This window comes from Panthera tigris, chromosome A1 (assembly GCF_018350195.1).
Source record: "Panthera tigris isolate Pti1 chromosome A1, P.tigris_Pti1_mat1.1, whole genome shotgun sequence".
Taxonomy (NCBI): Eukaryota; Metazoa; Chordata; class Mammalia; order Carnivora; family Felidae; genus Panthera; species Panthera tigris.
In genome coordinates, this window is record NC_056660.1 from 203,605,911 (window position 1) to 203,632,023 (window position 26,113).

The 26,113-nt window shown below is 43.4% G+C and overlaps 1 protein-coding gene and 1 long non-coding RNA gene across 3 annotated transcripts; one reads left to right on the top strand and one right to left on the bottom strand.

Annotated features, from left to right (window-relative positions):
• Nucleotides 1-1,250: 1,250 nt before the first annotated feature.
• LOC122241031 lies at nt 1,251-25,043 on the bottom strand. The gene is made up of 3 exons (XR_006220952.1): nt 24,748-25,043; nt 3,433-3,620; nt 1,251-2,660 (listed from the first exon to the last, which is right to left on the bottom strand). It is a non-coding gene; the product is annotated as an uncharacterized LOC122241031 (long non-coding RNA).
• LOC122241027 lies at nt 4,410-9,391 on the top strand. 2 transcript variants are annotated; one of them, XM_042995444.1, is made up of 3 exons: nt 4,410-4,558; nt 4,992-5,406; nt 8,196-9,391. In XM_042995444.1, exon 3 carries the CDS (start codon nt 8,612-8,614, stop codon nt 9,218-9,220), a length of 609 nt encoding a protein of 202 aa, XP_042851378.1. In that variant the 5' UTR covers nt 4,410-4,558; nt 4,992-5,406; nt 8,196-8,611; the 3' UTR covers nt 9,221-9,391. The 2 variants fall into 2 exon arrangements, with proteins under 2 accessions (XP_042851378.1, XP_042851369.1); XM_042995435.1 differs by having other exon boundaries at nt 8,216-9,391.
• Nucleotides 25,044-26,113: the final 1,070 nt, after the last annotated feature.

The following is a 26,113-nucleotide window of genomic DNA, read 5'->3' on the forward strand; positions in this document are numbered from 1 at the left end:
CTTGAAGGGTTGTGGCATAAATGCAGGTGTATTCAAGATGAGCCCATGGAGGCACCTGGGTGGCTCAGTCAGTTAAGTGTCTGACTCTTGATTTTGGCTCAGGTCATGATCTGTCTTATGGAGCCCCCCCCTCACCCCCCCCCCCAATCATGCTCCATGCTAACAGCACAAAACCTGCTTAGGATTCTCTCTCTCTCTCTCTCTCTCTCTCTTGCTTCTGCCCCACTTGTGCATGCACACTTCCTCTCTCTCAAAATAAATAAACTGTAAATATTTTTTAAAATAATAAAATGAGCCCATATTCTTCCCTGTTCTCTTTATCATTTCTCTCTGCCCCTCACAGATACACCTGAGTCCACTGTTATGGAAAAGAATAGATTCCATGATATAAATGCCATTTACAGTGATGTAAATGGAGAGACATGACCAACAGACCAATGGAACATAATATTGAGCCTAAAAACAGCTCTGCACAATCTGGACACCACATGTCTCATAGACTAGAAACAGCACTATTTGTGAGACATATCCTGATTCCCAATATGTTAAAATAAGAAAAAATTTAGAGTTCCTCTGCATATAATCAATGCCTAATCTATGGCACTCCCAGTCCCTCCCAGTTCCTACCCCCCCCCCCCCCACCTTCACACCCTAATTGCTTTCATGAATGGATGTTCTTTTCACAGCACTTGAGCTCAGAACCTCTCCCAGTGGGCAGGTAGCCTTTAAGCCAGGCCTTAATGATCACTATCTCCTAGTATTCATGTCTGTCTTTTCATCTTCTGTTGAGATGGGCTGGACCCGGTGATTTTCTTCCAAATATAGCTGGGTAGATTCAAAAGCTGAGTCAGTCTCTGCTGAAGCTGAGAGCTGGAGGTTTGTCAGATAGCTATCCTCCTCACAGCTGGGCATCGAGTCTTTTTATTCAGGGGAGAACTGAACAGTAAGTATCAAACTCATCAAATATACCAGAAAACCAGTGTTCATACTGATACTTAAAACTAACTGAACTGGGCACCCTGGTGGCTCAGTCAGTTAAGCATCCGACTTTAACTCAGGTCATGATCTCACACTCCGTGAGTTCGAGCCCCATGTCGGGCTCTGTGCTGACAGCTCAGAGCCTGGAACCTGCTTCGGATTCTGTGTCTCCCTCTCTCTCTGCCTCTCCCCTGCTCATGCTCTTTCTCTGTCTCAAAAATAAATAAAAACATTAAAAAAATTTTAAACTAACAGAACATTTATTAATCACCACTGGATGTTGCTATGACATACCTTTTCTCTGCAAATTGATAAAGGAAAAGAATTAAGCATTTGTTCAGTCATTGCCATATGAATTGCATCTTAGTCTAAGAAAACAATTAGTAAGAGAAAGTACATATTTATAGTAGACATCTATTAATACATGAAGGTGAAAGATAGGATGAAGTAATCATCATTTTGTAACATGTCCCCAACCCCCATGATATAATGGATCTAGGTAATAATCATTAACAGATGCTAATGCCACTAATTAACACATTAATGGGAGAATATGTAACTGAGGGATCAAACATATATCGCCTAAATCCAGCTATAATTCTTAATCTCACTGTAAGATATTATGTACCTTTTAATTAACAGGTAAATGGCATCACTTATGAAATATTTTTGCCTATAAAATTCAAACTAAATCTAACAAATATCAAGATCTTATGTTCATACAGTTATGAATAATAAAAGAACAATTAACACCGGAAGAGATCAGTCAAATCCAGGAAGTGGAAAATTCTACAGGATAAATTACCTACATTTTCAACAATAAAAGGCAAGAAAAAAGGCCTTGGTAAATTGCCACAAATAAAAAATATTTATGAGGCAAATCAACTACATGTGTTGTAATGTGTGGATCTTCTTTGAATCCCGATTTAAAGAAATCAAGTGAAAAAAGGACATTTTTAAGACTGGGGGCAATTTGAACACATACCGATGATATTATACTAAAATTATTGTTAGAACTATAAAATGTAATAGTAGCAACACGATTATGAAGAAAGTCCTGGTGTATTTTAGATGCTGTAGTAGTGACAGAGTGAATGATACGACGTCTATTATTTGCTTTAGAATACTCTGGGGTAAAAATGTGAGGGACAGGTGAAATAAGATTGCCAAACGTTGAAAAATAGTTAAAACCTGGTTGACGGATACATTAAGGTTCATTAAACTATTTTTCTCCATGGGTATATTTGGATTTCTCCATAATAAACATTTAAAATGAAATTTTTAAACTTAGAACCATATCAAAAGGTGTCCAAGATATATAAATATAATTCAAAACTTGATGACACAGTTTATCTGTGTGTACGTAAAAGATACATTCCAAATATGTTTAAAAATTGGTTGACCTCCCAATGTCAGATTCAGCAAATCTCTACCATGATATGCACATACTATTCATCTGAATTCGAAAGGGAGGTCAATGTTTACAACCCAGTATGAGAGCCCAGATACCTCTTTGTTCCGGCCCTGAAATATCATCATGCATTTTGCCATATTGCACCTTGTTGGTAATGGATGCGGAGCAGACGGACGCCATTGCTGGTTCTCTCTGTAGCGACTTCTTTCTGGTGCACCCGTAACACAGGCCGGCTATGCCTTCCTTCTCCCTTGGGTTTCAGCAGTCACTGGGTTCAGACAATTCTGACTTGGCCTCCCCCTTCTAAGAACCCAGGCTGAGCTCTCCTATTCTGTGTATCTTTGTTCTGATCTTCACCTCAGCTATGAGAATCCGAAATTGCTCCCATAAACCTTTCAACTAGCTACAGCTTTCAATCTGCCATCTTTACTGTCTATTGTTCGATTTTTGTTTTGTTATTTCTCATTTATTATTCTACTGTAGCCTATTTTTTTCCCCCTGCAATTAAACAAACAATACAAGTCTCACTTTAAAGGGAGGTATCATGTTTGGAATATACGTCTGGTGATGCTCACAGCATTGGCTGTGTTCTCTTGACTGTGTCTTTGCTGTCTCCCTAGAACGTAGGGTCTGAAAGCTACAGCCGGTTGTCTTTGTGTTGGGTGGCTCCCCTTACAGCACCCGGAACACAGAAGGATATCAAAATTTGCTTCCTAAGTGTTGGGGATAACTAGACTTTATTACAGTAAGATGAATATCTAGTTGAGGAAATCTATAATGTATTCACAGATGCTTTTGTCAACAGGTTGTTAGACACAGATGAAGAGGAATGTATTACAATGCAATACACCATCGACATGATATACTAAGGAAAAACATAATCCATTTAGAGAAAGAAAATTCCCCCAGAGGCAGTATTTAACATTTGTTCTCATTAAGATTATAATTCTACCCATGATAATATTGAGAATGATGATAATCACAGTAATAATTGAGCAAATTAAATTCATGGATGTGCACGCTTGCACTGCTCCAGCTACCTTGTAAGGAGAGGTGATTTGTCCCCATTTCACAGATGACAAAAGGAGGCCTAGAGAGGTGAGATAATCTGCTGAGGAGAACTTCCCCTTCACCCAAGCCGTCCAGTTTCTGCAGCTTCTGGGAGAAACACCGGTCCAAACACAGTCTGAGGTCCTTGGAATTGAGCAATCACCAGGAGAAGGCAACACTGGGAAGTGAAAGTCCAATGTAAGAACTGGCTCACCACCCTTGCAACCTCCTTCACGTCACAAATTCCCTTGTCACTCCCCCCATTCAGAGTGTTCAGCCTGGAAACCTAGGTTTCTGTGTCCATTCCAACATTACAAACCAGTGTCCCCCCCCAGTTTTCTTTTCTCAGGTGCACTAGTCCTTTTTATTGTCAAACCCAATTCAATCTATCACGAAGAGAATTTGATCCTGGATAATTTCATCCAAGGTGATTGGGTTTTGTATGAATATCATCAGGTCTTTTGATGCAATTATCTGGTGTGAGCTGAGTGCACCACCACCCTGAGCTCAGCCACTCCCTTCTCTCGGGACCTGGAAGGGCTCTCATGGGACCGCCAAGACTTCCCCTGGGAAAAAACGCTTTCCAGTCCCCGTGGGCTTCTGCGCTGGCGCTGCTCCGGTAACCGACACTTGCAGAGCCTGGAAGACATGACCCAGGACGTCCGCCCCCCACCAGGAAACCCCCTAGGAGCCAGAGGCGCCCCGCGTCAGCCGGACGCCAGCCAGGAGCCAGGCCGCCGCCCGCCCCCGCAGCCTCCCGCGGCGGGGGTCGCCTCTCTCCGGGACCCACGAGAGGAGCCCGAGGCCTCTGACGGTGGGGACCCCTCAGAGGGTCGCCCTGTTCCTGACCCCAGGAGCCACCACCGCACGTCCCAAGGCACTGGATCCGAAGCGCTGTGGCCCAGACGCCCCTGGCCACCAAGGAGCCCTGAGATTTCTGCCGAGACCCTTCTCCGCTCACCATCCTTCGCGCACGGAAGGCGTTACGGTGACACCTGTGCGTTTGCAGGATAACCACGGAAGCAGCCTTGTCTTCGGAGTCCGTAGACCATTTTCTTTCCGCTACTCACTGACCAGGAACAACGCCAAAGTCTTTATTTCTCCCGCGTGTCCCCGGTTCGTCTGCCAGGGAGCGACGAGGCGCAGGGGTGCGGGTGGCTGGTGACGGTTCCCGCGTCGGACCCTCGGCCGGCGGGCTCCGCTGAGCGCGGGGAAGGCGGTGGGGTCTGCGGTGCATTGGGGTGCAGTGGGGGCAGCCAGGAGTACAGCGTGGCGCTTGGTGGGTCCAGCAGACGATGGCTCCTGGAACAGCAGGCAGGCGGCTGGCGGCCTCCAGGACTCAGCTCAGCCGGGAAACGCCCCTGCCGCAGGGCCCTGGCCACTCCGAGCTGGGATCTGTCTCAGAAGCCCTCGGGGCATCCGCACGTGTCTCTGCCCCCGCCACCACCGCACTCCCCCACCCCCCTCTCCAAACTCCCCCGGAAGTTCAGGGGCCCTCAGGTGCCGGCCAGAGCCCAACGAGTGCCCCTTATCCCTCGACTCTCTGCAGCCTTTTGGCCCAGCGCCTGCCAGCGTCCCCCGAGCTGACCTGCCTCAAGGTCGCTGAGGTGCAAGGTGAGGGACGTCGTGACCTGGACACGTGACCTGAGAAACCGGCCCCCCTGCTGAGAGCGGAGGGTTTGTGGTTGTGGAGCGGGCGTGCTCATTTGCAATCTGCATCTCTGCGAGGTGACTTTCTCAAGGTGCCTTAACTCCCAATACCGAAGGGACTCCATCCTGGAGGTGGGAGGGAACTCTCCCTTGAGAACAATACCGAACAATAAGGCAAGAGTGTCGGGCTCAGCAGGTGCGGCCACTTTAGAATTCCCCAACTAGATGAATTCTAACACGCATCTGCCCCACCCCCAAGGTTTCTGAGAAGCTATTGTGAACCTGTCAATTTTCTAGTTACAGTATATCTGTATGTAAGTATGTAGCACAGAAATTGAACAATAATATACATACCTTTATGTAGCCAGCTTTGCCTACAAAATGAACTTTCTCAATTTCATTTACCCTAGATACATTTCTTTGGGGGTTTACAACGACTTAATTCGTACTTCCTATTGCTTTTCCCAGCTCTTAGTTTTGACTATAAACATGCCGATCTTGTGGGCGGATTGTGTGTGTGCTGGGGGGAGATGTGTGCTTGTTCGTGCACCGTGTGTAACAGACTGCCACTTAAGTTTTGTTTTTCGAGAATATGTGTGAGAATATGTGCTTTGTAAATTTGATCACTGTGTTACTCTACCAAATACAGTCCTAACTGCAGTGTAAGAAATATGTATTACCCTACAATGTGACAGTCATTGGTAGTATCAATGGGTAATAAATATCTTTTCAATTTGGTAGGCGAAAGATACGTGCTCTTGTTTCAATGTCTGTGTTTTTTTGTTTTTAGGAGTTTGAACCTCGTTTAATAAACTTTTTTAAAATAAGAAAATTATGTGATATGAATGGTATTTTGCTTTCAACAAAACCGAGGAACTAAATTTTACTTGTTTGAGATGAAGTTTAAGTTCCCTGAGCGATATTGGCTGGAAGCTGCCCTGAGTTCCTTGCCAAGTGGGCTCCTGCAGAGGTCGGCTGGTCACAAGAGATCCTGCCCCAGAGAGAAGTCCGGGAGAGGCCCTGTGAGCAGGCTGAGGCAGGAGCCAGGTTAAGCATGGAGTCTTTCTCCTGGATAATTTTCTTGCTTGCTCTAGCTAGGGAGCTACACTTTGGTCTTTAGTTTCAGGGTCCTCTCAACCCTCCACCCCTACCAGCAGCACCAGTCTCAGCTCCTAACCACATCAGACTCTGCATGATTCCATCTTTGGACTACTTTGTGCCAACGGGGATTGGAGAAGCTCCTTGTTCCTGTCCCAGGACCCCTATGCTAAGAAAACTAACACATAAAGAAGGGATTCAAATTCTTGATTAAAATGACTTATTTCTTTTTTTTAATGTTTATTTATTTATTTTTGAGAGAAAGAGAGAGAGAGCGTGCGTGCACAAGCTGGGGAGGGAGGGAGAGAGAGAGAGGGAGACACATTCTGAAGCAGGCTCCAAGCTGTCAGTGCAGATCCCAATGAGGGACTTGAACTCACGAACCAGGAGATCATCACCTCAGCTGAGGTCGGATGCTTAACCAACTGAGCCACCCAGGCACCCCTAAAATGGCTTATTTCATTCTTGATGGAAGGATGTGTAAGAAAGGAAAGATGTCAGGTTTCAAGATGAAATATTGAGAGAAATTTTTCTTCTTTAAAAGTTTATGGTTTCATCTAAAAAATCACGATCAATATAAAACAAATATTCTTAAAATATCCTGAAAACAGAAAGAAAAACTTCCAATATTTACACATTATTAAGGAAGTCTAAATCATTCTTCTAAGATGGTTAAAAGGAAAAGATTATAATAAGTAAATATAATGTTGAATGTGATATCACTGTTGTATTCTTTTTATGCTTTTTAGGAACAGAAATGAAATATGCTCAAATAGTTGAAGCATCAAATAACTTATTAGGGGATAATTTTTTTTAATTTAATGGAATAATGAGGACATAGTTTAGACTGAACAACAGTAATGGTTTTTAGAACCACAGAGCAAAGTGGGTCCCAAAGAGTAATCAGAAAACACGAATCCACAACTACTACTACTGTTGATCTGTTCAGAATCACCAAATCCCTGGCAAGTGTTACCATATCGGGTCATTCCAAGTGTTTGTGGGGAATGCATGCATGGAGTAATCCTCAGGCATTATTGTTGGAGGGTATGTGTTGCCTGTCTCCTGAAGAACAATATGGCATTACTCAATGAATTTAGGTTTTTGCACTTTTTCATGGCATAACTCTGTTCATGGGTATATATTTTAGAGAAATTCTCTCACAAGGACTATCATATGTGGTGAAGTTGGGTAATTGATGTTCTGAGTGTCTACTGTGGGGCAGCAGATAGGTAAAATGTGGCAGGGGCTCATGAGAGGTTAGTATGTCAGCAGTGGAAACCACAGACGAAATGTACATGTAACAGAGGTGTCTAGCTGGGTCAGTCCAAAGAGCATGTGACTCTTGATCGTGGGGTAATGAGTTCAAGCCCCATGCTGGGTGTAGAGATTACTAAAAATAAATAAATAAACTTAAAAACATTTTTATTAAAAAAAATTTTTTTTAACGTTTATTTATTTTTGAGACAGAGAGAGACAGAGCATGAATGGGGGGAGGGTCAGAGAGAGAGGGAGACACAGAATCAGAAGCAGGCTCCGAGCTGTCAGCACAGAGCCCGACGCGGGGATCGAACTTGTGAACCACAAGATCATGACCTGAGTCGAAGTCGGACACTTAACCGACTAAGCCACCCAGGCGCCCCTAAAAACATTTTAAAAAAGAGAAATGTAGGGCACCTGGGTGGCTCAGTCAGTTACGTGTGTCCAACTCTTGATCTAGGCTCAGGTCTAGATCTTGACAGTGTGGTTTCAAGCCCTGCACTGGGCTCTGCTCTGTGCATGAAGCCTACTTACAAAGAAAAAATAAGACAGAAATGTACATGTCACAATTTTATAAACTTGCAAATGAATGGAAAATTCTAAAAAATTACAATTTTAAGGAAGGCATGGGACTTTCCTTTTCCCACCTCTACCGAATTACTTCTTTACTCGTTGACCTACATATACTCTCAGTTCAGCTCCAGCATAAACTACGTTTATGATCTTGTTTTCATCTAACGCTCAGGGTCTCATCTTTAATACCAGGCAATCGTCTCTGATACTCTAAAAGAAGGGACATGAGAAGTGTGATTTGTCTACGTGTGCCTGACAAGGAGAGAGGCTTTCTACAGCGACTGTAAACAGCCAGGAACTTGACCTCTCTCCCCAAAGACCTTCCTTCTCCCTGCTCCTCCCTTAAGTCCATCACTGAAACCCTTCAAACTCTGAAAAGCACCGCCCACAATGATGCAGTTTTCTCCTTAATCTTATCCGGCTCCGAGGTAATTTGCAAGGCTAATGAGGGTCAGCCCCAAGTATCAGGACAGTCCTTTCTGAGATCCTACACACGACAGAGCGCTATAAAAAGGCACACCCAGCGCTGGATGCATCTTCTTTCTCCCAGACTGGCTGCACGTCTCGGCCTGGTCAGAGGCTGAAGCCATGGACCCCCATCTGCCCACGCTGGAAGATTGCAGGTGGGCACGTCCCGAGCCCCTCATGCCCCCGGGCCTGAACCGAGAACAGGCCTGGGCCTGGGCGCTGGATAACTTCCCGGCGCTGAGCCGCCCCTCCTGCCAACGCCCCCAGTTGTGCGGGGACTGGAACCCCGGTGCGTGCGGGAGGCTGAGCCATGCTTGCCCTTGGCACGGAGATGGTCCCCGGCTTGAGAGGGGCCAGAAACGCTGTCGAGACCCTCACGTCCCGGCTGAGACCGCGATGGAGCTACAGTCACCTCCACGAGAGGCACATGCGACAGACCGTGTTGCCCGATGGACCCTGAACCGGCCAGGGGATGCCAGCGCCAGCAGTGGTGGCCAGACCCACGGCCGGACCGCCTCCAGGAGCCCAGGCCGTCCCCGGAAGCTGCTGAAAACCGTGGCTCAAAGCAAGGTGGAAGCTGGAGAGGGAAAGAATTCCAGCATCGTCGTCGGGGCCCACAGCGCCCCTTCAACCGATGCGCTGGAAGGAGCCCGAGACACCCTATGGGGCCCTCATTCTGTCTGTGTGGACTTCTCCTCGCTGGACTGGCCGGACCGAGATGAACCTTGAGGTCTCTGGTGGAGAACCTTCCTTATTTACTTTACCTGTCCTCAATTACCTACAGGTTTTTACATTAGAAAACATTCTTCATGGAATCAGTATCTTGAAAAACTTCTTCTAGAGCTACTGAGAATCGACACAAATTCTAATCTTACTCGAGTTCCACACGACAATTAAAGCCTTTTCCCCTTATTCTCAGCCTGTGGATTTAATTTTGGGCGGGTGTGGTCAGGACCCGAAGGGAGTGGTGGGTTCGGGGCTGAAAGGCTGGTGGGAGCTCATTAAAATCAAAGAAATGCAAATTAAAACAATGAATACCAGAGGGGAGGGGGGATAATGGGTGAAATAGGTGAAGGAGATTGAGTTCATTTATATCGAGGAGCACTGAGTAATGTGTAGAATTTATCCAGTGTTGGTAAACATATAGAAAGAAGTAATTCTCAGTTACTCACTTTGGGAATGAGTTTGAAAAGCTCTTTGGGAAGGCAATCTGGCAAATTTATATTAAACATCTCAATGAGCATTAATTGGGCCCAGAAATTCTACTTCTTACAAGCAAGAAATTAGAAAGACAAGCCTGCTGGAGGAGTTAAGATGGTGGAGGGGGACCCTAAGCTTGTCTCCTTCCTTGAAGGCAGCTGGATGGTTATCAAATCACTCAGAAGACCCAAGAAACCAATCAGAGGTCTGAGAGAACAAAAACTGCAAGTCTGCCAGTAGAAAAGGGTCCTTGGTTTGGAAGGGAGGAGGTGGAGAGGGTTGCTTGGTGGAGACAGAGCACTGGGTGTGGCCGCAGGAAAGGAGGGAAGCCACCGCCAACCATCACAAGCAGTGGAACACAAAATCTCAACTTTTGGAAGTCGGTTCCTGTGAGGACATGCCTGGCTCAAACGTGCTCAGGTGGCAAAGCGGCATGGAGTCCCAGGAGTGCCAGCATGGCCTGAGGATCCCCTGGGTCGCAAGAAGAAAGGGTGGCTCCAGTGTGCCGCGCTGTTCCAAGGCATCGGAGCAGGGACTCAGGCGGAGAGCAGTGAGCTGGGATGTCTGCTCTCTGCTCTGTTTTGCCGTTAAGTTCCGAACTGCTGCTTGGTCGTGGGACCGTCTTCCTTGCACACCCGGCAAACAGCAAAAACAGGGTGATACCCTCCTCCAGGGGAACAACGCAGGTCACACACAGGTCGAGGCCGGGGCCGTCCCTAAGATGGGGTGTTTTGAAACCCAGTCCCGCGCCTGAGATAAAAAAAGCTCAGAACGTAGGCAGGGTGAATGCAGGGTTCTGACCGAAATCAGGGACACAAGAGGGGTGATTGGTTGCTCTTCTCTGAGGGTTCCCCGAAACGTTGGGGGTGCGGAAACTTTGAGCTCTGGGGCTAGAGAGCGGTCCCGCCACGTTCATCCCACCCCTCGGCGCAGAAACCTTCAGGAAGCAAAACAGCGGCACCTAGTGGAGGCCAGAGCGGCTTACACCAAACTCCCCACCCAACAGGTGAATCTCCACTAGGTCAAGTCCACCTGAGAATCAGTGCAACAGGCCCCTCCTCTAGAGACCAGCACAAACAACTTGCTGGCACCGAGTCTACTGATCACAGAGTGCTGCAAAACCTTCGCTCTAGGGTAAATAGGATCTAGCTTCCTTTTCACTTTTATTCTGTGATTTTTTATTATGGGTTTTTTATTTCGTTTCTTTTTTTCAATCCCTTTTTTATTTTCTTTACTATTTTTAATTCTTATATATATATATTTATTTTATTTCAGATCTAGATTCATTTAACACACAGACCACACACATCCAAGATCTAGGTTTTTTAAAATTTTTCTTTTTCCCTTTTTGTTTTTTTCCCTTCTTCTTTTCTGGACAAAATGAGGAGACGTACAAATTCACCTCAAAAGAAAGAACAGGAAGTTAATCTCACAGCCAGGGATTTAATCACCACAGATATAAGTATGATGTCTGAACTAGAATAGAAAGCAATGATTGTGAAGATACTAGCTGGGCTTGAAAAAAGCATAGAAGACACTAGAGAATCCCTTTATGCAGAGATAAAAGAACTAAAATCTAGTCAGGTTGAAATTAAAAATACTAAAACAGATGTAAACCCAAATGGAGGCCATACAAAAGAGGATAGATAAGAAGATTTGCATAGGAGAGAATCTGTAAAAAAGAAGATACAATTATGGGGGGGGGGGGAGATGAAGCTGAAAAAAAAAAAAAAAGAAAGAAAGAAAGAAAGGTAATAAATCCCCAAGGCAGACTTATGGAACTAAGTGACTTATTAAAATGGAATAACATTCCTATCATAGGAGTCTCAGAAGAGAAGAGAGAGAAAAAGGGGCAGAAGGTTTATTCAAACAAAGTATAGTTGAAAACTTCCCTAATTTGGGGAAGGACACAGATATCAAATTAAAAAAAGCACAGAGAACTCCCATTAGATTCAATAAAAGTTGACCATCACCAAGGCATATCATAGTCAAATTCACAAAATACACAGACAAGGAAAGAATCTTGAAAGCAGCAAGGGAAAAAAGTCCTTAAGCTACAAGGGAAGACAGATCAGGTTTACAGGAGATCTGTCCACAGAAACTTGGCAGGCCAGACAGGAGTGGCAGGATATATTCAACGTACTGAATGGGAAGAATATGCAGCCAAGAATTCTTTATCCAGCAAGGCTGTCATTCAGAATAGAAGAAGAGATAAACAGTTTTCCAGACAAACAAAAACTGAAGGAGTGAGTGACCACTAAACCAGCCCTGCAAGAAATCTTAAGAGGACTCCTTGAGGGGAGAAAAAAAGACCAAAAGCAATAAGGACAAGAGAGGAACAGAGAACATCACCAGAAGCACCAAATCTACAGGTAACACAATGGCACTAAATTCATATCTTTTAATAATCACTCTGAATGTAAATGAACTAAATGTTCCAATCAAAAGATGTAGGGTATCAGAATGGATAAAAAAAAACCAAACAAGATCTGTCTGTATGCTGCCTGCAAGAGACTCATTTTAGAACTACAGACACCTGCATATTGGAAGTGAGGAGATGGAGAACCATCTATCATGTTAATGGATATCAAAAGAAAGCCAAAATAGCCATATTTATATAAGACAAACTAGATTTTCAACAGACTGTAACAAGAGATGAAGAAGAACCTTGTATCATAATTAAGGGGTCTATCCATCAAGATTCTAACAATTGTAAATACGTATTTCCCCAACTTGGAGCACCCAAATATATAAATCAATTAATAACAAACGAAAAGAAACTCAATGATAATAATACAACAGTAGTGGGGATGTTAACACCCCACTTACAACAATGGACAGAGCATTTAAGCAGAAAATGGCTTTGAATGACACACTGGACCAGATGGACTTAACAGATACATTCAGAATACTTCATCCTAAAGCGCAGAATACACACTTTTCTCCAGTGCACATGGAACATTCTCCAGAAGAGATCACACATCCGGTCACTAATCAGTCCTCAACAAGGACAAAAGGACTGAGATCATACCATGCATATTTTCAGACCACAACACTATGAAACCTGAAGTCAACCACAAGAAAAAACTTGGAAAGCCCTCAAATACATGGAGGTTACAGAACATCCTACTAAAGAATGAATGGGTTAACCAGAAAAGTAAAGAAGAAATACAAATATACATGGAAGCAAATGAAAATTAAAACACAACAGTCCAAAACTTTTGGGATGCAGCAAAGGCAATCCTAAGAGGGAAATGTATTGCAATTCGGGCCTATCTCAAGAAGCAAGAAAGGTTCCCAATACACAACCTAACCTTACACCTTAAGCTGGGAGAAAAGGAACAGCAAATAAAGCCTAAAGAAGGCCAGCAGAAGAAGGGAAATAATAAAGATTAGAACGGAAATAAATGATATAGAAACAAACAAACAAAAAGGAGTAGAACAGATCAATGAAACTAAAAGCTGGTTCTTTGAAAGTATTGATAAAATGGATAACCCCTACCCAGACCTATCAGAAAGAAGAGAGAAAGGGCCCACATAGATAAAATCATGAATGAAAGAGGGGAGATCACAACCAGCATTACAGAAATAAAAGCAATTAGAATACTATGAAAAATTACATGCGAACATAGTGGGCGATCTGGAAGAAATGGACAAATTTCTAGAAGCTTACAAACTACCAAAACTGAAACAGGAAGAAAAATAAAAATTGAACAGACACATAACCAGCAAAGAAATTGAAATAGCAATAAAAAATCTACTAACAAACAAAAGTCCTCAGCCAGATGGCTTCTCAGGGGAATTCTATTAGAAGTTTAAAGAAGAATGAATACCCATTCATTCTGTCATTCTGTCCAAAAAATAGAAATGGAAGGAAAACTTCCAAACTCATTCTATGAAGCCAGCATTACCTTGATTCCAAAACCAAAGACCGCACTAAAAGGGAGAATAACAAGCCTAAGTCCCTGATGAACATGGATGCAAGAATTCTCAATAAAACACTAGCAAATAAAATTCAATACTATATTAAAAGAATTATTTACCTTGGTCAAGTGGGATTTATTTCTCGGATGCAGGGTTGATTCAATATTTGCAAATCAATTAACATGATACAGCACATTAACAAAAGAAAGAATGAGGACCAGATGATCCTGTCAATAGATGCAGAAAAAGCATTTGACAAAACACAGCATCCATTCTTGATAAAAACCCTTAACTAAGTATAGGGATAGATGGAACATATCTTAACATTATAAAGGCCATATACAAAAGACCCACAACTAATGTCATCTCCAATGGGGAAAAACTTTCCCCATAGTCAGGAGCAAAACAAGGATGACCACTCTCACAATTCCTATTCAACATATACTGGAAGTCTTAGCCTCAACAATCAGACAACAAAAAGAAATAAAAGGTATCCAAATTGGCAAGGAAGAAGCCAAGCTTTCACTATTTTCACACAACCTGATACTCTATGCAGAAAACGTGAAAGACTCCACCAAAAAATTGCTAGAACTAATACATGAATTCAGCAAAGTCACAGGATATAATATCAGTGTGGAGAAATCTTTTGCATTTCTATACACCAATAATGAAGCAAGCAGAAAAAGAAATTAAAAAATTGATCCCATTTGCAATTGCATGAAAAACAATTAGATACATAAGAATAAACCTAACCAAAGAGGTAAAAGATCTGTACTCTGAAAACTACAGAGCATGTATGAAAGAAATTGAAGTGGATACAAAGAAATGGAAAAGCATCCCATGCCCATGGATTGGAAGAATAAACATTGTTAAAATGTTGATACTACCCAAAGCAATCTACACATTTAATGTAATCCCTATCAAAATAACACCAGCATTTTTTGCAGAGCTAGAAGAAACAATTCTAAAATTTGTATGAAACCACAAAAGACCCTGAATAGCCAAAGCAATTCTGAAAAAGAAAAAACCAACTGAGGGCATCCTGAGTCCAGAATTCAAGCTATATTACAAAGCTGTAGTCATCAAGACAATATGGTTCTGGCACAAAAACAGACACAGAGATCAATGGAATAGAATAGAAAACCCAGAACTGGACCAACAACTATATGGTCAACTATTCTTTGACAAAGCAGGAAAGAGGACCCAATAGAAAAAGACAGTTTCTTCAACAAATGGTGTTGGGAAAATTGGACAGCAACAAGCAGAAGAATGAAACTGAACCACTTTCTTACACCATACACAAAAATAAATTCCAAATGGATGAACGACCTAAATACGAGACAGGAAATCATCAGAGTCCTAGAGGAGAACACAGGCAGCAATGTCTTTGACCTCGGCTGCAGCAACTTCTTACTAGACATGTCTCTGGAGGCAAGGGAAATAAAAGCAAAGATGAACCATTGGGACCTCATCAAGATATAAAGTTTCTACACAGTGAAGGAAACAACCAACACAACTAAAAGGCAACCGATGGAATGGGAAAAGATATTTGCAAATGACATATCAGATGAAGGGTTAGTATCCAAAATCTATAAAGAACTTACCAAACTCAACACCTGAAAAACAAAGAATCCAATGAAGAAATGGGCAGAAGACATGAATAGACACTTTTCCAAAGAAGACATCTGGATGGCTAACAGACACATGAAAAGGTGCTCAACATCAGTCATCATTAGGGAAATACAAATCAAAACCATAATGAGATACCAACTCACACCTGTCAGAATGGCTAAAATTAACAATACAGGAAACAACAGGTGTTGGCGAGGATTCAGAAGAAGGGGAACCCTTTTGCACTGTTGGAGGGAATGCAAACTGGTGTAGCCACTCTGGAGAACAGTACGGAAGTTCCTTGAAAAAGTAAAATTAGACTACCCTATGATCCAATAATTGCACTACTAGAGTTACCCAAAGGACATAAAAATAGAGATTTGAAGGGGTAAATGCACCCCAATGTTTACAGAAGCACTATCAACAATAGCCAAACTATGGAAAGAGTCCAAATGAAGATATGGTATATATACACACAATGGAATATTACTCAGCCATCAAAAAGAATGAAATCTTGCCATTTGCAATGACATGGATGGAGCTAGAATGTTATGCTAAGCAAAATAAGTCAACCAGAGAAAGACAAATACCATATGATTTCACTCATATGTGGAATTTAAGGAACAAAACAGATGAACATATGGGAAGGGGGAAAAAAGAGAAGAGAGGAAAACAAACCACAAAGACTCTTAACCATAGAGAACAAACTGAGGGTTGACAGAGGGAGATGGGATGCACTAGATGGGCGATGGGCATTAAAGAGGGCACTTGTTATGATAAGCACAGAGTGTTGTATGTAAGTGAAGAATCACTGAAGTCTACTCATGAAACCAATATTGCACTGTATGCTAACTAAAATTTAAATTAAAAAAATAAAAACAAGGGTGCTTTGCAGTAAAAGATTAGAAAAAAAAATCATCGTACATCTGTACAATCCCAAACTATGCAGCCCTTAGAAATAAAATGGAAGGCATGATTTTGAAAAGCCATCCTAGAGGCTAAATAGGCTCCGGGCCTCTGAATCCTGGGAAGGCAGTGACTAGCAATGGGGCTAAGCAGGTATTATTCTAACCCAGGTGGGGAGGGAAGCACTGAGGCTCAGCCACCCAGGTAGGCTTAGAGAAGGGCAAAGTCTGGGGACTCTTCCCTATGTGGATACCCTCTTGCAGTCCTCTCCACAACCACCTGCCCTGGTGTCTAATTCAGCCCCTGACCTCCAGTATTAGGCTCCATGAGGCTAATGCTGGACCAGAGGAACCCAAGTATCAGCTCTAAGGCAGGCCAGTCTGGTAGCTTTCCAGCTTCTCACTGCACAAAATCTCTGAGTCCCCATCATTTTCCCCCTGTCCCGGCAGTTCTCATTGCAGGAGGTGTGCCATTCCCCCGAGCCTCCTCTCAGCTGCTGGAGGTGGCCCAGACCCGGGCTTCTATGGTGTGCAGGGCAGGCAGTAGGCAGGGCTCCTGCCTCCTGCAGGCAGACAGCCAAACCCTTGCAGCACGACGACAGATGAATCTCCAATCCCTCAGGCTTGTAGATGGTAAAACAATATGTCAGGGCCAAGAGGCCAAGAGAGATGAGAAGGAGGCAGCAGTCTTCTAGCCTAGGACATTTAGTCATTAGAAAACAAGGTGCTGAAAACAGATGTTGGTGTTAACCTTCAGTGCAGATTGTTTCAGGAAGCCTGGCTTGGTGAGAGGAAATATATAAACATGCTCTTCCTGAATGACATTAATCAGAACTGCGTTGAGTGCGGTTTTGGTTGAGTCTGCTGATTGGGTCGTGCTAGCATTTAGGTGGCCATAGCAAGCTTACTAGTGTTTTCAGAGAAGCAAAATGGAAAAAAAAACAAAAACAAAAACAAAAAAAAAACCTTCTAGGAAAGGTATTTTTCTCTTTTTTTCAGTGACGTCTACTTTTCCTCTGTTCGAAGGAACAGATAGTAAGCATGCCAGCAAATAAATGCATTAGACTATTTTAGTATAATAAGTGCTATCAAGAATGTTCTACAAATCCATTGAAAAGAAGGTAACAGGGAGAGTGCCATGTTACCTTGGAAAGTCAGAATTATTAGAGATATGGGAGTGTCTTTTCAAGTTAAATCAGAATAATGTGATGAAAACGCGACACAAAATCTGAGGAAGCAGTTATCAAGAGAGAACATCAAATTTAAGGACTCTGAGTCTAGAACAAGATTAATAAAGTCAGGGACAGAGGGCAGGCAAATGGTGACTTTCTGTGGCCCAAATAGGATCTATATGGACCATAACAATCTCAGAGTCCTCTATCCAAGAGGACCTACTAGCATAGTCATACTTGATAGATAATTTAAAAGAAGGATCAAATTTTTGAGTTCATTTTGATTGAAAGATTTAATTACTGATAATAACACTGCTCAAATATATGATATTGACCTAATAAATTATGAAATTGATCAGAAATATAACCAAGGGATTGATAAGAGAGATCTGATAGTGTTGGAAAGTGTGTTCACATTTTTTTTTTTCTTCATTTGGTCAGATTATATGACCCCCCCCCGCCCCCCCCCCCCACACACATCTGCTGAGCTTTGTAGTTTTTAGGTATTGTGACACTATACTTCCCAGGTAGAATATAAAATAAAGAGAGTATTAAAAAAAAGTGTTATAAGTGGCTATTCAAGAAGGCTTTCCTGGCACTAGAGACCCACAGAATTTTGATTTAAAAGTAACATTGTAAATTTAGATGGTGTAAATTCCAGATCCCCTAATAAATTATCCTCTGTCTTAGCAGTTTCTGCCTAGGAGAGTTAAGAAGAACCGGTGCCCTGTTTGGTGCAGTTTGGAGGGAGAGGCATGTGAACTTGTGGGCTGCTCATTAGGTCTTCGCCTGGGTAATGGAGCTTCCCACTGGGAAACCCCACTCTTATGAGTGATAGCCACCCAGGCACCTTTTTCTCTCTACAACACAAGCATCCACTCACGGTTCACACCTGGATAGATATATCCCTGCTATCTGACACAGAAAGCTGAAGCCTGCTTTTGGGGATCACTGCTGAAGTAGATGATAACTTGCCAGTTGAGGCTGCTCCTGCTCTCAGGACCCTTTATCTAGACACCTAGAGTCCATTTACAGGGATACTTTCCATTTCTGGTTGTAAAAGTTCCCATTATTTTCCTGATATCTTATAAGAAATGTGCATCATTTACGGTGATGGGTATTGAGAAGGGCACTTATTTTTAAAAAAGATTTTTTAATGTTTATTTTTGAGAGAGAGAGAGAGAGAGAGAGAGATACACACACAGTGTGGGCAGGGGAGGGGCAGTGAGAGAGGAAACACAGAATCCCAAGTAGGCTCCAGGCTCTGAGCTGTCAGCACAGAGAGCAGCTAGGGTCTCGAAATTATGAACTGTGAGATCATGCCCTGAGCCAAAGTTGGGTGCTTAACTGACTGAGCCCCCCAGATGCCCCAAGAAGGGCACTTCTTGTGATGTTGTATGTTTGGGTGTTGTAGGTAAGTGATGAATCACTGAATTCTACTTCTGAAACCAAAATTGCACTATATATGAACTAACTAAAACATAAATTAAAAAAAGAAATGTGCATCATTTTAATCCTTCCTTATTGAAAAAAAGGGAAGTTAAATAGATTGCATAGGCACTCATTAGCCATGTGACTTTGAACGTGTGTCTCCAGACGTCAAGAATGTGTGAACACCTGCGTTGTAGAGAGTAGACAGTGCCTGGGTGACTACAGCACACAAAGGGGGGATTTCCCAATGGGGATGCACATTACTCAGCCAAACATTTGCTTGGCAGTTCCTCATGCTGAAATATTACTTAAATTTTGCACCTCTACATTTTTTACCTGTAAAATTCACTTAATACCAGCACCTAATGAAATAGGATCATAAAACCTCTTAATATAATGCCTCTCATATAGTAACTTCTTAGTAAATATTTGCTATTATAATTTAAAGGCAAAGTAAATGGGCATTAGAATCCTTTTATTTGTCTCTTAATAATTTCTAAATACTTTTACTGTTAAAATTTAAATATATTTTTACATGAATAGAACAGTAAGGTGTCAAGTGAAAACAGAACTTCCCCCCTCCTTCTCCCAACCTCCTAAATGATAGATAACCAGTATCGATACCTTGGAGTGCATTTATAGTTTTATACAAAATCAAACACACCAGTACAAATGCAAATATGTAAAAATCATTCCCCTCCAAAAAATCATATCACACACACACATCAATAATTTGACTTGTCAGGTATTACTGTTTGGGACACCTTTCTGTCTTTATTGGAAGACACTGTCTTCTATTTGATGCAGCGTGGCAATCCAATTTATATACTATACTCCAGCATGAGTTGCTAGAACAAAAATTGTGTGAAAAAGTCAGCTTTGCCAAAAATAGTAATATTCTCACGGTTGTCATGCTTAATAGTGGAAGAAGTAGCCTCTGGTGCGTTACTGTGGGATTCACCATCCAACCCCTCCCGTACTTAGACCACTGCTCCCCTCTTCCCCATCCATATGTCTGCAGGAGTAGACAAGTTTATGCTTAACCCTTGTGTTAATTGGGTACTGGATGTTGGCCTAAGTCTTGGCATCTTTTCCCAAGCTGAGCCTGAAAGTCCCTATCCTGGTTTTGAAACTGGGACTTAGAATTTAATCATAACATGGACTCCAAGGGTCAATTTCCTTCCCGTTTATTGTTACTTACGTCAAGTTTATGTGCAAACATGAGTTTTTCTCATGTCTTCCTATATTGTCCTCAGAGCCATCACATCACAGTCCTCACTGTGGCCCACCCCAACATTCCCAGCCTCTCTGTAAGAAACCCTCACATCACTGCTGCTCACCCACTGTGTGCCAGGACATAGTCACCCTAAGAGCATACTACTGTCTGTGCACTGATAGCAACAAAAGGGTTATTCTGTTTCAAGATGCGTTTCCTCTACTGCCCCTTCTTTAATCCCTTCAATTCACCAAGGATTGTTACACAAGGTTGAAGACAAACAGCTGTATCAATTTTGACAGGATTGCAGGAAATTATCATATAAAATGGAGAAAATTAAACTAAATTTTAAATCTCATTGCTGAGGGTACCCTATGGCCCTCAAGAAAAAAATGAGCCCCTTTAGAAGTAGTCTACTGATAGGGGAAAATAAGGGTTCAAATTAGAATCAGACACTTCTATGCAATAACTAGTGCTAACCGGATATCCTGTAAGCTCCAAATCACATCTGCCCCTTCATTAAGTAAGGTGGGCCCACAGCTGTCACCAATTTCTGCACTAGGTGTGAGAGACTCTACTGTGGTTTTCCCCATTAAGGAGCTTGCATTTTACCTGACTTCTTTCTCAAAAGCGAAAAGATTAGCAATAAGACAGCAATCAGTAGGCAAGGCCTCCTCATTCTAAGACCAGAACCCCAAACCCTAGAAAAAGGAACCCTCTTGCCCCACGCAGAGACTGTCCTTGATTTTCTCACTGAGGAAGTCCAATCCCTGCCTATACATGTTCTTGTTAACCATTCTCACAAATCTATATTCTTTCATGCTACCTTTTTCCTTAACAATAGACCAAAACTTATTTTTGGTATAGGTGGATAAGAAATGGAGTTGTTTTATTCTAAAATCCATCTACATTTTTGCATATCAATTTCAATGATTGTGAAGTCTATAAAATATTCTTTCTGTCTTCTTTTTCAAGTTTTAATTAAGTTCCAGTTAGTTAACATACAGTGTAATATTGGTTTACAGGAGTAGAATTTAGTGATTCACTACTTATATATAACACCCAGGGCTCAACACAACAAATGCCTTCCTTAATCCCATCATCCATTTAGCCCAATCCCTGCCCACCTCTCTCCATCAACCCTCAGTTTGTTCTCTATAATTGAGACTCTTATTGTTTGCTTTCCTCTCTTTTTCCTCCTTGTCCCTTTGTCTTGTTTCTTAAATTCCACATATAAGTGATATCATATGGTATTTGTGTTTCTCTGACTTATTTCACTTAGCGTTAATAGTTTCTAGTTGTATCCACACCATTGCAAATGGCAAGATTTCATTCCTTTCGATGGCTGAGTAATATTCCATTATGGAATACTGTATATATGGACATTTGGACTCTCTCCATAGTTTGGCTATTTTTGATAATGCTGCTATGGACATTAGGGTGCATGTTCCACCTTCTCTTTTTTCTTTTTCCCTTTTTTAATTTTACATTTATTTATTTTTGAGAGACAGAGACAGAGCACAAGTGGGGTAGGGGCAGAGAGAGAATGAGACACAGAATCTGAAGCAGGCTCCAGGCTCTGAGCTGTCAGCACAGAGCCCTGTGTGGGGCTCGAACTCACAAACCGTGAGATCATGACCTAAGCCGAAGTCGGACGCTTAACCCATCGAGCCACCCGGGGGGCCCCATCTGCCTTGTCTTCTTGAAATCACTTAATTCTTGTCTTGAGAAAATAGCTACCTAGGCAAACCTTGCTGCTTCACATGCCCGATATTGAAGGATGAACTTGCTCCATGCCAACACACAGGGTCAGTGGAACATTCCTAGCTTTGATGCTCAGAAAGGTTGTTTATGAATGAAACTTTAAAAAACAGAGGAGATGCTATACTTAACATATGCTTCTCTTCACAAAATAAAAGGGAAAAGACTGAAAGAGATGGGGATCTCATAGATGAAAAGAGATTTTAAGACATCTCAATGGAATATAATGAGTAGATCTTGCCTGAATCCCGGCGATTCCCCACTTTGTTGAGAAGGGGGCTAATCATCTGCAGTCTGGCCACATTGCTGGTTCTCACTGTAGAGGCTTCTTTCTGATGCATCTACAATGCGGACTTTCTCCCCCTAACCTCACTGGTGGGAAGCAGCTGTCACTGTGGTTCAAACAATTCTCTGGGAAGGTTCTACACCACCAAACCCAGTGAGCTGCAGGCTGAGCCTTCAAAGGGAACAGGGATGTTGAACCATGTTTGTCCCATTCTTGGACTCAGCCCAACAAAGCGTTCTGTCCCGAGTACCTGTGTCCCATGCCCTGAGTTAGCTGCAAAGATACCATGTTATTCCAATGAATTCCTTCGACTTAGTGATACTAGCTGCCTTGACCAGAGCTTCCAACCCTCTGCTTCTTCTCTTGTCCATGTTTTCATCCTTACTATGTCCTTATTTCCACCCCCAACCCTCTCTGTCTCCCTCTCTCTCTCAGCTTTGACTGCCTATCCTCTTTTTTCCTGTTTATTTCTCATTTTACCTCTACCATTGTCTTTTTTCCTCAGCTCATGAAAAAGACGGTCTTTGGTGGGAGTCATCTCAAACATTAGAAGTTTTCTTTCCTGGCACCAAATGAACCACCACAGGGAGTAAGAGTTGTCTGTGTCTCCATGGTTTCTTGACTGTGACTCTGTTCTCCCCCTGAAATGTGAGTTATGCAAAAGCAGGAACCTGTTCTTCTACTCTGCATGTGCAGCACCAACCACAGCACCCTGCTCATGGCGGGTGCTCAAAACATGCTTGTTATGTTCTTGGAATTAAACTGACTTTGTTACATTGAAGATAAACATCTGATCAAGGAAATGTAGGTTAGGATGCACTGACAAATTTACCAAATGGATGTACGAAGTCTGAAATATTTGAGGAAGGATGTAATAGGATTCAATTTCACGATAGATATGATGCAGGAAGGAAAAAGCAATCCACCAAGAGTAATCACATACAAAAAGACATTTTATATTTTATTTATTGATGTTATATTTATCTCAGTAAATAATATTTAGATAAAAATATTTATCTCATATCACCAATGATGACAATGAAAATAGTAATTGTAACAGAACAATTTATTTTCTGCCAGGGATATTTAATTACATAGCCTTTGTATCCAATTTAATCATAAAGGCTACCTTGTAAAATGTTGAGTTTTATCTCCAACCAACAGATGAAAATATGTCGATAAGAGAGGCTAGGTCCTAGCTGAGTGTCCCATATAGAGAAATGATGGACCGACGTTGAACAGAAACAGTATCTGGATCCTTAGATCTTGACCCCCTCCCCATCATACATATTGGCTGAAATTCTGAAGCTATTTTAACTTGGAAACAGACAAATAGAAGATGAGGGTGTGAATCTGACTTCTGTCACTAACCAGCAGTGTGATTTCATGCGGAGATAGCCAGCCACTTCTCACTCTGGCCATCTGGGTAAAATCTGCTGGCATGTCCATGAGAATCAATGGATGGAAAGTTACCAAAACTTGTCAGGCACGTGGGATTTTTAAAAAAAAAAAATTATTTTTTTTGTTATTAAAAAATGTTTATTTTTGAGAGAGAGAGAGAGAGAGAGAGAGAGAGCGAGCGCACAAGCAGGAGAGGGGCAGAGAGACAGAATCTGAAGCAGGCTCCAGGCTCTGAGCTACCAGCACAGAGCTCAAGTTGGGGCTTGAGCTAACTAACCCTGAGATCATGACCAAAGCCAAAGACGGACACTTAACGACGGAGCCACACAGTCGCCCCTAGGATTTTCCTAAATAAAAGAGTAACCTTGTAAATAGCTTGTTTTGACCAAGCCCCTCTACCCAAATTTTCTTTTAAAACAAACACTCTTTAATATTGTCAGTCAACAAAATCAATTCAACTTCAGATAACTCCATCCAAGATGATTGACTTTGTCCTTAATTTCATCGGGCTCCGACTTCTGAGGCAATTTACACCTTAGAAAACGTCCCCACCCATCCTAACATCCTGTGGGCCTATGCCCTGCGCCCAGGAGAGTATAAATTTGCAAGAAAGGAGTCTGTGCACACTTTCCCTCCCGTGGGCCGCTGAAGCAATGGGGCACAGCTATCCATGGGGCACATCCATCCGCTCTGCGTGCGCCAGGCCTGGGATTTGGCCCAGCGGGAGCAGGGACCCAGCACGCCGCTGACTTTACACTCATTGAGCTCTGGGCCCTGGCCGCTCCCTTTGTATCCGAAGCTTGGCCAGCTCTCTAGGGACGACCAGGACTTCAACCAAGAGCTGCTTCGTCGCCCCTGCGGGCTGCTGCACCAGTACTGCTGGCGACACGGACCCAGAAGCGGAGCACGTGGAGGCGGGGCTCAGGGCCGCCAGCCGCGGCCTCAATGCCCCGAGGCCCGCAAGCAACCAGAGGCGCCCCGCGGCAGAGCCTCCTTGCGCCGGCGTCGCCGGGACCGCCGTTCGCGGTGAAGACGCTTGAGAGCGGCGTCCTCCTCCTGCCAGACGAGCCACCCCTCGGCTTTCAAAGGCTCCATGGATTGGGTCCCACGCGCTGTGGCCCGGATCCCCGGGGCGGCGGCTCCGCCGCCCGTCTGAAGCGCCCAGGGCCCCTGAGACTTCCCCTGCGAGCAATCTCCTGGGACAACGAGGCTACAGTAACCGCCCCGTTTAGTAATCTGTTCTAATTACTCAGTGTAAGAATTTGGCCTTCACAGACGTTGGGAGATTTTCTTTTAGCTTTCTTAATAAAAGTGTACAAAAAATGCTCTAATTCTGATTTTTCACTTACGTTTCTGGTTGGCTGTTGGGGAAGGACGAGGCGCAGGAGCGGGAGTGGCCGGTGCCGGTCCCCGCGCGGGGACCCTGGGGCGCCTGGTTTGCAGTGCACGGGGTGGGCGGTGGGGGTTTTCTCCGTGCGCGCGGGGGCGGCCGAGTGGGGGCGTGGAGGGTTGTCCAACTTGCCCGCGCGTGGTGGACTATCCGGGAGACGCAGCACCCGGGCAGCCAGCAGCCGCAAGAACTCCACGCAGCCGGGAAATGTCACCGCTCCGTGGCCCTGGCCCTTCTGTGCCAGATTCCATCTCGGTGAGTCTCGTGGCGTCTTCACGTTGCTTCACATGTTCGCAGTTGGAAACTCAGGTTTCTTTTATCTGCGCAACTCACTCCAATGAAAGAAACTATTGTGTTTACTGTTCTAATGTTAGCAGAATGACCTGAGAAGGAACAATTTCCATCTGTGGGAGGTTTGCTTATTTACAAAAACCATGGAGTCCTTCGAAGGCAGCATAAAACCTTATAGCCGGGCAGTTGTTGAATCCTTTGCCGCATCTCTCAGCGCAAAAACTGTGGAGGCTGCAGCGGAGGAAGGAAAATCTTATTTGGGAAGCTTTAGAACCCACCACCTCTGGAGATGGAGCACCAACTGCCCGGAGCCAAGAGGAATCAGCAGCACAAAGAGCAGGGCTGACTATTCCACTAGGCAAAATGCCTGGGGCCTCACAATAAGTTCACGGCCTCACAAAATTCTTTTAGTTTCTTTTAAAATCAAAAGGGAAAAATGAAGTCCTTGGTCAAAGAAAATATTTAATATAAATATAAGGTCTTAAAACCAATGCCGACCTGAAAGAGATGGGTTTTTTTCTTTTATGGATTGAGGGGCCAAGGAATGCAAAAGCGTGCCTGGGCCTCACGAAGACCGTATATAGTCACGGGAAGTGTGGGGGCGCTGTTCAAACTCCCCAGGCTGGGAACCGCGCCGTCTCTGGACACGGGGCACACGTGGGAGTCAGGAGCTCGGTGAGGCCCGTCGCGGAGGCGGAAGACTGGCAGTCAGGTCGGCAACTGCGCCTGCGCAGTTCCTTGCTGGGTCCTCCAGCTCCGAAATTTTGCTTCCCTGAAATCTACTTATCGAAATTTATTTAACCCTTCAGTTTTAAATCATCTTCATTTCTTCCATAACTGTGTCCCCAAATCATCCATAAAATTAAGTGCCTAAAAATTTCACTGGTTTTGAGGACATCATTTCGTAATGACATGTTACCATATACCAAAACTTTTCTCTTTCGTTTTACGGATGTGGTTGATTCAGTTTGACCGTTGAGGCGGAAGGAGGGTTCCTCGGAGCGGGTGGGTGGGCGTGAGGGCAGCCGAGCTGG